This window comes from Bison bison, unplaced genomic scaffold (assembly GCF_000754665.1).
Source record: "Bison bison bison isolate TAMUID 2011002044 unplaced genomic scaffold, Bison_UMD1.0 scf7180017864530, whole genome shotgun sequence".
NCBI classification, from domain to species: Eukaryota; Metazoa; Chordata; class Mammalia; order Artiodactyla; family Bovidae; genus Bison; species Bison bison.
The window spans coordinates 6,067,112-6,079,935 of record NW_011495080.1 but is presented as its reverse complement, the minus strand read 5'-3'; the positions used below and the strand labels follow the sequence as shown (position 1 = coordinate 6,079,935).

At 37.0% G+C, this 12,824-nt stretch overlaps 1 protein-coding gene across 5 annotated transcripts in view; it reads left to right on the top strand.

The window, feature by feature from the left end:
* The window catches only part of MKLN1 (muskelin 1, intracellular mediator containing kelch motifs), a 386,334-nt gene that overhangs the window by 364,911 nt on the left and 8,599 nt on the right, over positions 1–12,824 (top strand). For all 5 annotated transcript variants that reach the window (XM_010831658.1, XM_010831662.1, XM_010831660.1 and 2 more), the window contains one exon: positions 5,757–5,859. In XM_010831658.1, the coding sequence (XP_010829960.1) occupies positions 5,757–5,859 (103 nt within the window). The remainder of the gene's footprint in view (positions 1–5,756; positions 5,860–12,824) is intronic.

Genomic DNA, 12,824 nt, shown 5'->3' with positions numbered 1-12,824 from the left:
TCTGTTGCTTTGTCATTACTATGAATAAGTAAAAGTATTTCCTATAGAATATATAGGACAAGGATGCTGAATTGCCACATTGGCTGGATAGCAAGAGATAAATTCTGTCTTACTAGCAACATTTAAGCTTAAAGTACCTTCCAGTCCAATTGCAGTTCAATCGCTCAATCATGTCTGACTCTGCGACACCATGAATCGCAGCACGCCAGGCCTCCCTGTCCATCACCAACTCCCGGAGTTCACTCAAACTCAACGTCCATCGAGTCGGTGATGCCATCCAGCCATCTCATCCTCTGTCGTCCCCTTCTCCTCCCGCCCCCAATCCCTCCCAGCATCAGAGTCTTTTCCAATGAGTCAACTCTTCGCATGAGGTGGCCAAAGTACTGGAGTTTCAGCCTCAGCATCAGTCCTTCCAAAGAAATCCCAGGGCTGATCTCCTTCAGAATGGACTGGTTGGATCTCCTTGCAGTCCAAGGGACTCTCAAGAGTCTTCTCCAACACCACAGTTCAAAAGCATCAATTCTTCGGCTCTCAGCTTTCTTCACAGTCCAACTCTCACATCCATACATGACCACTGGAAAAACCATAGCATTGATTAGATGGACCTTTGTTGGCAAAGTAATGTCTCTGCTTTTCAATATGCTATCTAGGTTGGTCATAACTTTCCTTCCAAGGAGTAAGCGTCTTTTAATTTCATGGCTGCAGTCACCATCTGCAGTGATTTTGGAGCCCAAAAAAATAAAGTCTGACACTGTTTCCACTGTTTCCCCATCTATTACCCATGAAGTGATGGGACTGGAGGCCATGATCCTCGTTTTCTGAATGTTGAGCTTTAAGCCAACTTTTTCACTCTCCTCTTTCACTTTCACCAAGAGGCTCTTTAGTTCCTCTTCACTTTCTGCCATAAGGGTTGTGTCATCTGCATATCTAGGGTTATTGATATTCCTCCCGGCAATCTTGATTCCAGCTTGTGTTTCTTCCAGTCCAGCATTTCTCAGGATGTACTCTGCATAGAAGTTAAATAAGCAGGGTGACGATATACAGCCTTGATATACTCCTTTTCCTATTTGGAACCAGTCTGTTGTTCCATGTCCAGTTCTAACTGTTGCTTCCTGACCTGCATACAGATTTCTCAAGAGGCAGGTCAGGTGGTCTAGTATTCCCATCTCTTTCAGAAATTTCCACAGTTTATTATGATCCACACAGTCAAAGGCTTTGGCATAGTCAATAAGGCAGAAATAGATGTTTTTCTGGAACTCTCTTGCTTTTTCCATGATCCAGCGGATGTTGGCAATTTGATCTCTGGTTCCTCTGCCTTTTCTAAAACCAGCTTGAACATCTGGAAGTTCACGGTTCACATATTGCTGAAGCCTGGCTTGGAGAATTTTGAGCATTACTTTACTAGCATGTGAGATGAGTGCAGTTGTGCAGTAGTTTGAGCATTCTTTGGCATTGCCTTTCTTTGGGATTGGAATGAAAACCGACCTTTTCCAGTCATGTGGCCACTGCTGAGTTTTCCAAATTTGCTGGCATATTGAGTGCAGCACTTTCACAGCATCATCTTTCAGCATTTGAAATAGCTCAACTGGAATTCCATCACCTCCACTAGCTTTGTTGATAGTGATGCTTTCTAAGGCCCACTTGACTTCCCATTCCAGGATGTCTGGCTCTAGGTGAATGATCACACCATTGTGATTATTTGGGTCATGAAGATCTTTTTTGTACAGTTCTTCTGTGTATTCTTCCCACCTCTTCTTGATATCTTCTGCTTCTGTTAGATCCATACCATTTCTGTCCTTTATCGAGCCCATCTTTGCATGAAATGTTCCCTTGGTATCTCTAATTTTCTTGAAGAGATCTCTAGTCTTTCCCATTCTGTTGTTTTCCTCTATTTCTTTGCACTGATCGCTGTAGAAGGCTTTCTTATCTCTTCTTGCTATTCTTTGGAACTCTGCATTCAGATGCTTATATCTTTCCTTTTCTCCTTTGCTTTTCGCTTCTCTTCTTTTCACAGCTATTTAAGGCCTCCCCAGACAGCCATTTTGCTTTTTTGCATTTTTCCATGGGGATGGTCTTGATCCCTGTCTCCTGTACAGTGTCATGAACCTCCATCAAGCACTCTATCTATCAGATCTAGTCCCTTAAAGCTATTTCTCACTTCCACTGTGTAATCATAAGGGATTTGATTTAGGTCATACCTGAATGGTCTAGTGGTTTTCCCTACTTTCTTCAATTTAAGCCTGAATTTGGTAATAAGGAGTTCATGATCTAAGCCACAGTCAGCTCCCGGTCTTGTTTTTGCTGACTGTATAGAGCTTCTCCATCTTTGGCTGCAAAGAATATAATCAATCTGATTTTGGTGTTGACCATCTGGTGATGTCCATGTGTAGAGTCTTCTCTTGTGTTGTTGGAAGAGGGTGTTTGCCATGACCAGTGCATTTTCTTGGCAAAACTCTATTCTTCTTTGCCCTGCTTCATTCCGTATTCCAAGGCCAAATTTGCCTGTTAGTCCAGGTGTTTCTTGACTTCGTTCTTTTGCGTTCCAGTCCCCTATAATGAAAAGGACATCTTTTTTGGGTGTTAGTTCTAAAAGGTCTTACATTAGTAAATATAAATTTACTTACATTAGTAAATATAAATATAATGGCTACATAGTGTTCTACTCTGTGTCATTTACGTAACTAGTCTCCTTTTGTAGAATATTTAGATTATTTCCAACTTATTTGCAATTACAAATAACAGAAATAACAGTGTAATTAATGTTATTATATAAGTCTGTATGCTCCTCTGTGACTTCTCTGGTTGCTCAGATGGTAAAGAATCAACCTGCAATCCAGGAGACACTGGGTTCGATCCCTGGATGATCCTGGGATCATCACACTGGGATGATCCTCTGGAGAAGGAAATGGCAACACACTCCAGTATTGTTGCCTGGGGAATCTCATGGGCAGAGGAGTCTGGCAGGCTACAGTCCATGGGGTCGCAGAGAGTCAGACATGACTGAGTGACTAAGCATGCATGTATGCACCCCTATCCAAAATTTCTATAGGATAGAGGCAGAATTGATGAAGTATAAGTTGCCCTTCAGAAAAATTAATTTTCAAAAAAAAAAAAGAAAAGAAAAATTAATTTTCATTCCTTCTAGAAATAAGTAGAATTATTCATTTCCACACATCCAACTCATCTTAAGAAATGTTATTTTTGATCTTTGGCAGTTTTTCTCCTTTAAAAATCTATCAGTGGGCAGGCAAAATGACAATTTATGGGAATCTGAAATACTGTGAAACATTATGGCATCTTTTAAGTTTTAGATACAAAGCATCATTGTTAGTGACTTGTGCTAGTAAATGCACAAAGTGAGGCATGAAAGTGAATAAGGAAAATAATAATCAGTAACAGATTATTTAAATTTTTAATTATATGATGAAAGACTAGCAAATCTTGTGAGTGTGATTCATGAAATAAAGTGACTGAAGTTGAAAGACAGTTTTGTGTGATTGAGCAAATAATAGGCCTTTGAAATTTGTTACTATTTAGTTAAAATATAAATTTTAGTTAAAATACAAATTTGGAGGGAGAGAAGTGTGTTGACTGCCAAGAATGTGTCTTTGTTCTTAATGGTGCCACATGATACAGAAAATAAAGTGCCACTCTTCTGTAACATTCAAGTTCCAAACATATGATTGGGGATAGAAAGGGGCAAAAGAAAACCATTTTTGATAGGATTAGTCCCTTGTTCCTTTAGGTAGAGGGCACTATTATTGGCTGAAATATAATTCTAGATGGTAAACGTAAGTCCAGTAATAAGTTTTAGCAGGCTAACCAAAAAAGCTTAGAAAAAACACAACTTCCAGGAAAATGGATCCTTTTGCTGGATTTATTTACTAGAACCATAGATATGTGTTGATTAAGTTATCAGGTTACAAAGGATAAAGACATACTTAGAGTTTCTCACTGGGAAAGAATGAGTATATCCAGAGAATTAAAGTACTTTCTTAGCACTTGAACAGAGAGGCCTAATAAAGAATTGTTTAAGATACTGAGACAATTCTGATTAGCTAGACGCTACAGTAACTTTCCTTGTAATTGAGCCTTTCTATTTCTGCTTTTCTGTCTGGTATTCTTGTTCTACTTCCTGACTCTGTCTTCCCTTACGGCTTTGGTAGGTAGCTAGGTAGGACAGGAGAGAAGGACAGAAGGGAAAGAATCTGCCATTTCATGTCTTCTACCTGTTGCCTTCTGTGGTTTGTGTTTTTGTGTTCTTGTGTATCTCTCATTCAGTTTCTCTAAGAGATTATCTTAGAGAAAGTTCCCTGGAGAGTGTATCCTGTAAAGAATTTTGCCAGACTGCTTTATAAATGGCTCAGCAAGCTCAAGATGACTGCTTTTGGTTCAGGTGCCAAAACTAATTGTGGACAGGATGGTAGAGTAACATGACTAAAACTCTCATCTGAGGGTTGTAAGGCTGACTGACAATCAGGGTACTATCTGGTACAGGAAAACTGTAATATTTTGCCAGTCTTTGCCCCTCCTTGCAGGTACCCTTTCACTGAGGTTAGTTCTAAACACAGGAAATTGTTGATGCCGTCAGCTGAACATAGTCATGAAAGGCTCATTACTATTTTCCTTTTCCAAATGAAATGTAATATCTTTTCTTTCCTTTTGTATAATACTTTGAAAAGCATACCAATTTTTTGGAAATAAATCCATATATAATTCTATTACAAAAGGAATTATCATTATTTAAATAAATATATAGTCGAAGCAGACTTTTTAATTTAGGAGAACTCATTGTTTCCTTTCTGCTTTGGAATCAGAGAAACTTGAGTTTAATTCTATTTCTGCTGCTTACTAGGTTTTAGCATGGCCAAATTCATTTACTAGGCAACAGTTCTTCATCTCTTCTGCTTTTTAAATGATCATCAACTTGTCATCATAGGGGTTATATGAGGATAAATGAAATGATATATATAAGATGCTTGATACAGTGTCTAGCACAAATAATTGATGAATGGTTGGTACAGTTGTTTTTGTTATTACTGAGATGTGGAAGTAGTCTCATTAAAAATATCTAATCATTAAACTATAGTCATTTTGGTTTCTGAAGTATCTGTTAAACACCTCCAGTGGAAAGTATGTGACACAAATCTAGGAAAGTATTTTTATTTTATCCCTACTTATTTTTTTATGAAACACATTTGACTGCTTTGTAGTTCTGTTATAAAAAATTTTTGATATATCCACTGTGTTAGTAGTTGACTTAATCTTAGCTTATAATTTTAAGAATAGAGTAGTGAGTGAGTGAAGTTGCTCAGTCGTGTCTGACTCTTTGCAACCCCATGGAATGTAGCCTACCAGGCTCCTCCATCCATGGGATTTTCCAGGCAAGAATACTGGAGTGGGTTGCCATTTCCTTCTCCAGGAGATCTTCCCGACCCAGGGATTGAACCTGGGTCTCCTGCATTGTCGGCAGACACTTTACTGTCTGAGCCACCAGGGAAGTCCCTAAGAATAGGGTAGGAAATGTTCTTATCTAGTCTCTAGCACCACAGCCTGTGTTACCATTGTTTCCAGAGGCTCCACATGTACACTGTTTATATAAGTGGCAGTATTCTTACTTCTGGATTCTTAAACACAGATTTTTTGGATATCCACAATATCTCCTCAGATACAGAGTATCACTCCAGATTTGAAAGACATTTCTGATGCTTTTTCATAACTCTAAAGCAATTACTATTTTTGTTTGCATTTTCTAGGTTTGAAGAAAAGGCCCAAATGGATCCCCTTAGTGCTCTGAAATATTTACAAAATGATCTTTATATAACTGTGGATCATTCAGACCCAGAAGAGACTAAAGAGGTAAAGGCGATAATAAACTTCAGAGATTGAACTTTTTTAAAAAAGTTTCTAACTTACATTTGTTGACTTTGTTCTTGAGTGTTTAAAGGGAAGTGAGGAATATATGATAACACTAATAAATATCTTAAAAATGGTATGGAGCAGATGAAATAGAAATCGAATAGACATATTTCTATTTAATAATGTAAGATTCAAGTCAGAAACCTGTGATCCATTCAGAAAAGAATTCTCAGGTATGAAGTTGTAACTTAGACATTAGTGTTTGTATTGGGAAGGAAATAGAAAATTTTACTTCTACCATAGTTCTATGCTTCTTTTACTTAAGAGTTATGTAATGTTCAGTATAAACTTTTTCTGTTGGTACTCCAAAATTCCTTAAAAGAAGCAGGAAAACTCTCCTTTAATATAAGAGAGTGAAAAGAGATTGGTAGGAATAACATCTTTGCTGGCTTGATACTTAGTTATATGAATGTTGTAGCACTACAGTTTTACCATAGGCCTCAAGCTTTGTTTATCAGTAGCCCCTAAGCTTGAGAAATTAGTAACAGATCATCACTTTTTGGTTTTCTCTTTTGATACATAACATGGGACGGAAGCAACTGTTTGTAAGAATATTCTTAGGGTGTATCTGCTTATCCCCACTGTGTGAATACACCTGCAATGAGTTTCATGGTCTTACTAACGTTTGTTCCTGCTACCTTCTAAGACTCCTTTTGTCACTTGTTCCTTTCACCAGCTATTCTTGTTCGTGCTTCATCTAACAACATCTGAACTGCAATCCATTTACCTTCACTCTCAGAATTGGTGATTATATGTGGTTCCATTCCTCTTATTTCCCTGTTAGCTGTTGCAGTGCTTTGGCTTTGTAATAGCAACATCATACAGTGTTTTTCTCTGTTCAGCATTGACACAGATTTCAGATTTAGTGTTGAATAACTTTCAGGCACCAGGTTCATTGTACTTTCAAACAGAAGAGCCTGCATGTTCTTGGCACCAAAACAAAAAAATATTCTTTCATAGTTGCCTACAATGAAAATAAGCCCCAATTCTCTTACTCAGTATTGGTTATAGCCGTTCAGTAGGTGGAGGATCAGCAAAACATAATTTAAAACCCCCTGAAGAAAGATGATGGCATCTACTCCCAACACTTCATGGCAAGCAGAAGGGGAAAAAGTGGAAGCAGTGACAGATTTTATTTTCTTGGGCTCCAAAGTCAGTGCAGTGACTGCAGCCATGAAATTAAAAGCCTCTTGCTCCTTGGAAGAAAGCTATGGCCAACCTAGACAGGGTGTTAAAAAGCAGAGACATCACTTTGCCAGCAAAGGTCCATATAGTCAAAGCTATGGTTTTTCCCTAGTCATGTCCAGATATGAGAGTTGGACCATAAAGAAGGCTGAGTGCTGAAGAAATTACACTTTCAAATTGTGGTGTTGGAGAAGACTCTTGAGAGTCCCTTAGATTGCACGGAGATCAAACCAGTCAATCCTAAGGGAAGTCAACCCGGAATATTCATTGGAAGGACTGATACTGAATCTGCAGCTCCAATAATTTGACCACCTGATGTAAAGAGGCAACTTATTGGAAAATCCCCTAATGCTTGGAGAGATTGAAGGCAAAAGGAGAAGAGGGAGGCAGAGGATGAGATGGTTAAATAGCATCACTGACTCAATGGACTTGAATTTGAACAAACTCTGGGAGATGGTGGAGGACAGGGAAGCCTAACGTGCTGCAGTCTGTGAGGTTGCAAAGAGTCAGGCATAATTTAGCTACAACAACAATCATGATTTTGCCAAGTAGCAGAATATATTTAGAATAATCTGTTATGGATTATATTAATAAGCTGAAGATAGTTGGGAAAAGTGCATTATTGTTCATTTTGTTAGACTTGTGTGTTTGAGAGATAAATGGATTTTCTTGTGTTTTCACCATAGTCTGTCTAAAATGGCTATAATCTGGGAACATTCATTTTTCTCCTATTTTTTCAAACCAAACCAAACCAAAACAAAATACTATGAAGTAAATAATTTCAGCTGTGTGAGCTGCAAGTAGGCCAAAGAAAACAGACAGTTTGTTCTTAAAGCTAAGCTAATGGGAAAAACCAGGACAGGGAGGTATCTCAAGTTCAAATAGTCATATTAAGAATTTTGATGGTGAGTTTCTCTTTTCCTGAAGACTATCAAATTATGATTTTGTATGCCACAGACTTCCATTCTATTTCTTAAAAGCTTTGAGTTGTTGAGTAGAAGTTAGGAAAAAGTGATGTTATTCTTGTTATTCATGTATGTGTCAGCATCAGAATCACTTTAGAAACTTTTTCAAAACCATACCCACACTCGAGGATTCTTCTCTGTCTGCTCTTTTATAATGGAAAACTGAAAACACATCTAAAACATTGAGAATTGCTGATCTGTAAGTTTATTATTTTGTTTAAAAATGTGTGGCCAGATTTTATTTGGGGAAAGAAGTCCCTTGGTGACAGCTCCAGTATGTATATGTACTTACAGTATTTGTTAGTGGGGCATATAGATCTTCGCTTTTCCTTGTAAGAAATCATTCCCCTTATTGAAAAAGGCCTATACTGCTGTTCATTTTCTGTAGTAGCTTGGTTTTGTTTTCTGTGTATGTTTTACAAAATGTTAAATGATTTTATCATCAATTGGCTTCCCTGATAGTTCAGTTGGTGAAAAATACTCCTGCAGTGCTAGAGACCCCAGTTCGATTCCTGGGTTGGGAAGATCCACTGGAGAAGGAAGGGATAGGCTACCCACTCCAGTATTCTTGGGCTTCCCTGGTGGCTCAGCTGGTAAAGAATCCACCTGCAATGCAGGAGACCTAGGTTCAATTCCTGAGTTGGGAAGGTCTCCTGGAGAGAGGAAAGGCTACCCACTCCAGTATTCTGGGCTAGAGAATTCCATGGACTGTATACTCCATGGGGTCGCAAAGAGTTGGACATGACTGAGTGACTTTCACTTTCAAAAATGGTTTTTAGATTTTTCTCCCCCTTTTTTGGATCATCATTGTGCCTGTTAGTGGGGAACTGCTGGTAGACTGTCAACTATGTACCAAATAATGGTTCTTTGCTTTCTTCAGTCTCCAGAATGTGGATTCTAAATTGGTGATGAGATTATAATAATGTTTATGAAAATTACATTATTTTTTCTAGAAAAGGGCCAAGAAAAGGTTGCCTAAAACTGATTCTACCATTTTTAGAGAGAGTTCTATAATAAGAAGAAACGAGAAAAACAAGTTTTCAGGCAGTTTTGCACGTTTTGTATTAATTATCTTTCTACTGAGCTTCTGAAGTACTGGTGTCATTTATTTAACAGATGTGTAGAGTCTCTACAGTATGCCAGGCATAAGAGAGACACCAGTGAACCAAACAAGATACTTTTGCCCAGGAGATACTTACAAGCTAGTGGGGAGGAACAATAAACATATTAAATAAACAAATATGGTGCATTAGAATTTGATAAGGATTATAGGAAAGTTAAACAATTAAAAATATAAAGGGTAAGAATTGGACAGTTGCGGCTATTAAATAGAGTAATCATAGTAGACCTCATTTAGAAATCAGATGTGCATAGAAAGTTGAAGAATTATGAGGGAGTGATCTAAGTAGATAATTTGGGGAAGGTAATTCCTAGCAAAAGGAAGGCTAGAACAAAGACCTTGGGATGAGACTATTTGGCTTAGTTTAGAATATCAAGGAGACATCCCTTATGGCTGGAATAGAGAGGTAAGGAGACAGAGTAATTAGAGGTGAGGTCAGACAGGTAAGAGCAGCTATTGGCAGAACAGATTACAAATAACTTTGTAAGTCATTGTTAGAACTTTGGTTTTTACACTGAATAGGGAGCCAGATCAGGGTATTGTGCATGCAGAGGCGTGATATAATCTGCTTTATGTGTTAATTAGGTCACACTGATTACTGTATTGAAAATAGACTAAAAAGGAACACAGATGGAGGCAAAGAGAGCTCTGAGGGAGGTGTATAAATCTAAGCAAGGGGGATTAGATTGCTCAGACCAAAATAGTAGTGATAGAAATGATGAGTAAAATAGCTTTGATTCTCAATATATTTTAAAGGTTGAATCAACGAAATTTTATGATTGGATGTAGGGTTGAAAGAAATGACTCTAGAGTATTGAGCCTGAAAAACTAAAGGGTAGAGTTACTGTCAGATGAAATGAGAAGGTGGAGACTTCTGACTGGAATTGGGAGTTTAATTTTTCATGTGTTCAGTTCGGGATGCCTATGAAATAGCCTACTTGAGATGTTGAGGTGATAGTTGGATATTCAAGTCTGGAGTTGCAGGGAGAGGTCTGACTTTATTCAGATTGTATACTACTACTTGGTACCTGTTAAAACTGTAGGCCAGTACATATCAGCGCTACTTATTTAATTGAATAGCGAAAATAACAGTTTTCTCCCCCCACCCCCACATCTACATAGAACCTATGAAGTTTATCTTTGAAGTTAGAAAAGAGGAACAAATTAATCCCAAATAAGTATTTAGAATATAGGAAATTAGTAAAATGGGAAATAATAAAAAAATGTAAAAAGTGAAAGGTTGGTTCTTTGAAAAAGTAGCTAAAATTAGTCAATCTCTAGCAAGACTTATCAAGAAAAGAAAAAATGAAAACACAGATTATCAACATCACAGATGAAAAGGGGAAATCATTACAAGCCTCTGTACAATAAAAGCATATTACAGAAATATTATAAACAACTTGTCAACAAATTCAACAACTTGAAATGAACAAATTTCTTTAAAGATACAACTTACAAAAACAAGAAGAATTAGAAAATATTAAGGAACCCCATATCAATTAGAGGTTGAATTTATAATTGAAAACTTTCCAAAAGAGGAAATCCTAGGGCTAGATGGTTATATCAGTAAATTCTATCAACACTTTAAGGAAGAAACACTTTAAGGAAGAAAAAATGCCAGTTTGGTATAGATTCTTAGATATCAGAAGAAGACAAAACAGTTTCTAAATCCTTTTGGGAAGCAGCTTAACTCTGGTATGAAAACTCAAAAGAGACATTAGAAGCAAAGAAATATTGCAAACCAATACCCCTTGTAAATTTAGATACAAAATTCTTAAGAACGTTTTAGCCACTTGAATCCAGCAATATGAAAAAGCTAGTGCACGATGGCCAAGAGGGGGTTTATGCTAGAGTACAAGGTTGTTTTAACTTTTAAAAATCTGTCACTGTATTTCACCACATTGGCAGAATGAAAGAGGAAAACCATAGATCATCTCAATAAGTGAAGAAAGCATCTGACAGAATGCAAAACCCATTCATTATAAAAATTCTTAACAAACTGGGAATAAAAAAAATATCATAAGTCTCATAAAGGGCATCTATGAAAAATATACAGCTAGTGCCATGCTTCATTATAAAACGTTAAACCCTTTCCGTTAAGATTATGACAAGGAAAAGATGTCTGCTGTCAACACCTCTATTCAGCATTGTGCCAGAAGTACTAGCTAGTGCCATAAGAAAAAGAAAGCAGCAGCATATAGATTTAAAAGGAGCAAGTAAAACCATTTGCATCTTTAGATGACATTATTGTGTACATAGAAAACATCATGCAATCTACAAAAGATATACTAAGATAATTGAATTCAACAAGGTTACAGAATACAAGGCCAATAGAATTAAAAAGCAGTTCCAATTTTATACTAGCAATGAGCACTTAGAAAATGAAATATTTACTCTCTCTCTATTCTGCCTTTTCACTTTAGTTCCTCATTGCTTTTTTCTCTCTTATCTATAAAAAAGAACCTGGCATCCAGACCCTGATAAGATGAGTATTTTGAGGTGCTAACCTGCCATCTTCTTGGTCAGATGGCTTTCCAAATAAAGTCATTTTCCTTGCTTTAAAAAAAAAAGAAAATTTTAAATTTAAAATTTTTGTATTAATATCATAATCAAATATACAGAAGTAAGTTATTAAAAGAAATTAAACAACACCTGAATAAATGGAGAAATAAATCACATGGTTTGAAAGACTGTAAAAGTGTTGAGATGCCCATTCTCCCCAAATTGGTTACTGCAGTTTCTGTCAGTATCCCAACTTATTCTAAAATTCAGTGGAAATGTGAAGACTCTGGACTAGCTAAAAGAATCTTGAAAAAAAAGGTTGGAGGTCTCATACTTACTACCTGATTTCAGGGCTCTGTATAGAGCCATAGTAATCACGGGGGTATGGTATTGTCTTAAGGATAGAGAAATAGATCAAAAGAACAGAATACAATTCAGAAATAGACTCATGCAGTCAGTTGATTTTTTTGTTTTTTTAACCAAACACCAAGTTCAATAGGGAAAAGAAAGTCTTTTTAACAAATTATGCTAAATAGATGGATATCTCAACCCCTGTTTCACTCTTAACACAAAAATTAAGATGGATTATGGATCTAAATATAAAACCCAAAATAGTCCATCCTTAAGAAGAAAACAGATTATCTTCACCACCTTGGGATAAGCAAAGCTTTCTTGGATATGACGTAAAAGGCACTAATCATAAAGAGAAAATTTGACAAATTGAACTTCAACACAATTAAAGTTTCTACTCATTAAAAGACATTACCAAAAATTTTTTTTAAAGAGAGAGAGAGAGAAGGGAATTCCCTGGTGGTCCAGTGGTTGGGACTTTCCACTTTCACGGTAGAGCGCCTGGGTTCGATCCCTGGCTGAGGGAACTCAGATCCCAGAAGCTTAATGGTGCAGTAAAAAAAAAATAGATAAGGCACAGACCAGATAATATTTGTAGTAGATATGTCTGACAGAATACTGACATCCGAAATATATGAAGAAGTTTCATATATTTTTAACTCGTCCTTTTATACGCCTTTATGGGGAAACAGTGGAAACAGTGTCAGACTTTATTTCTTTGGGCTCCAAAATCACTGCAGATGGTGACTGCAGCCATGAAATTAAAAGATGCTTACTCCTTG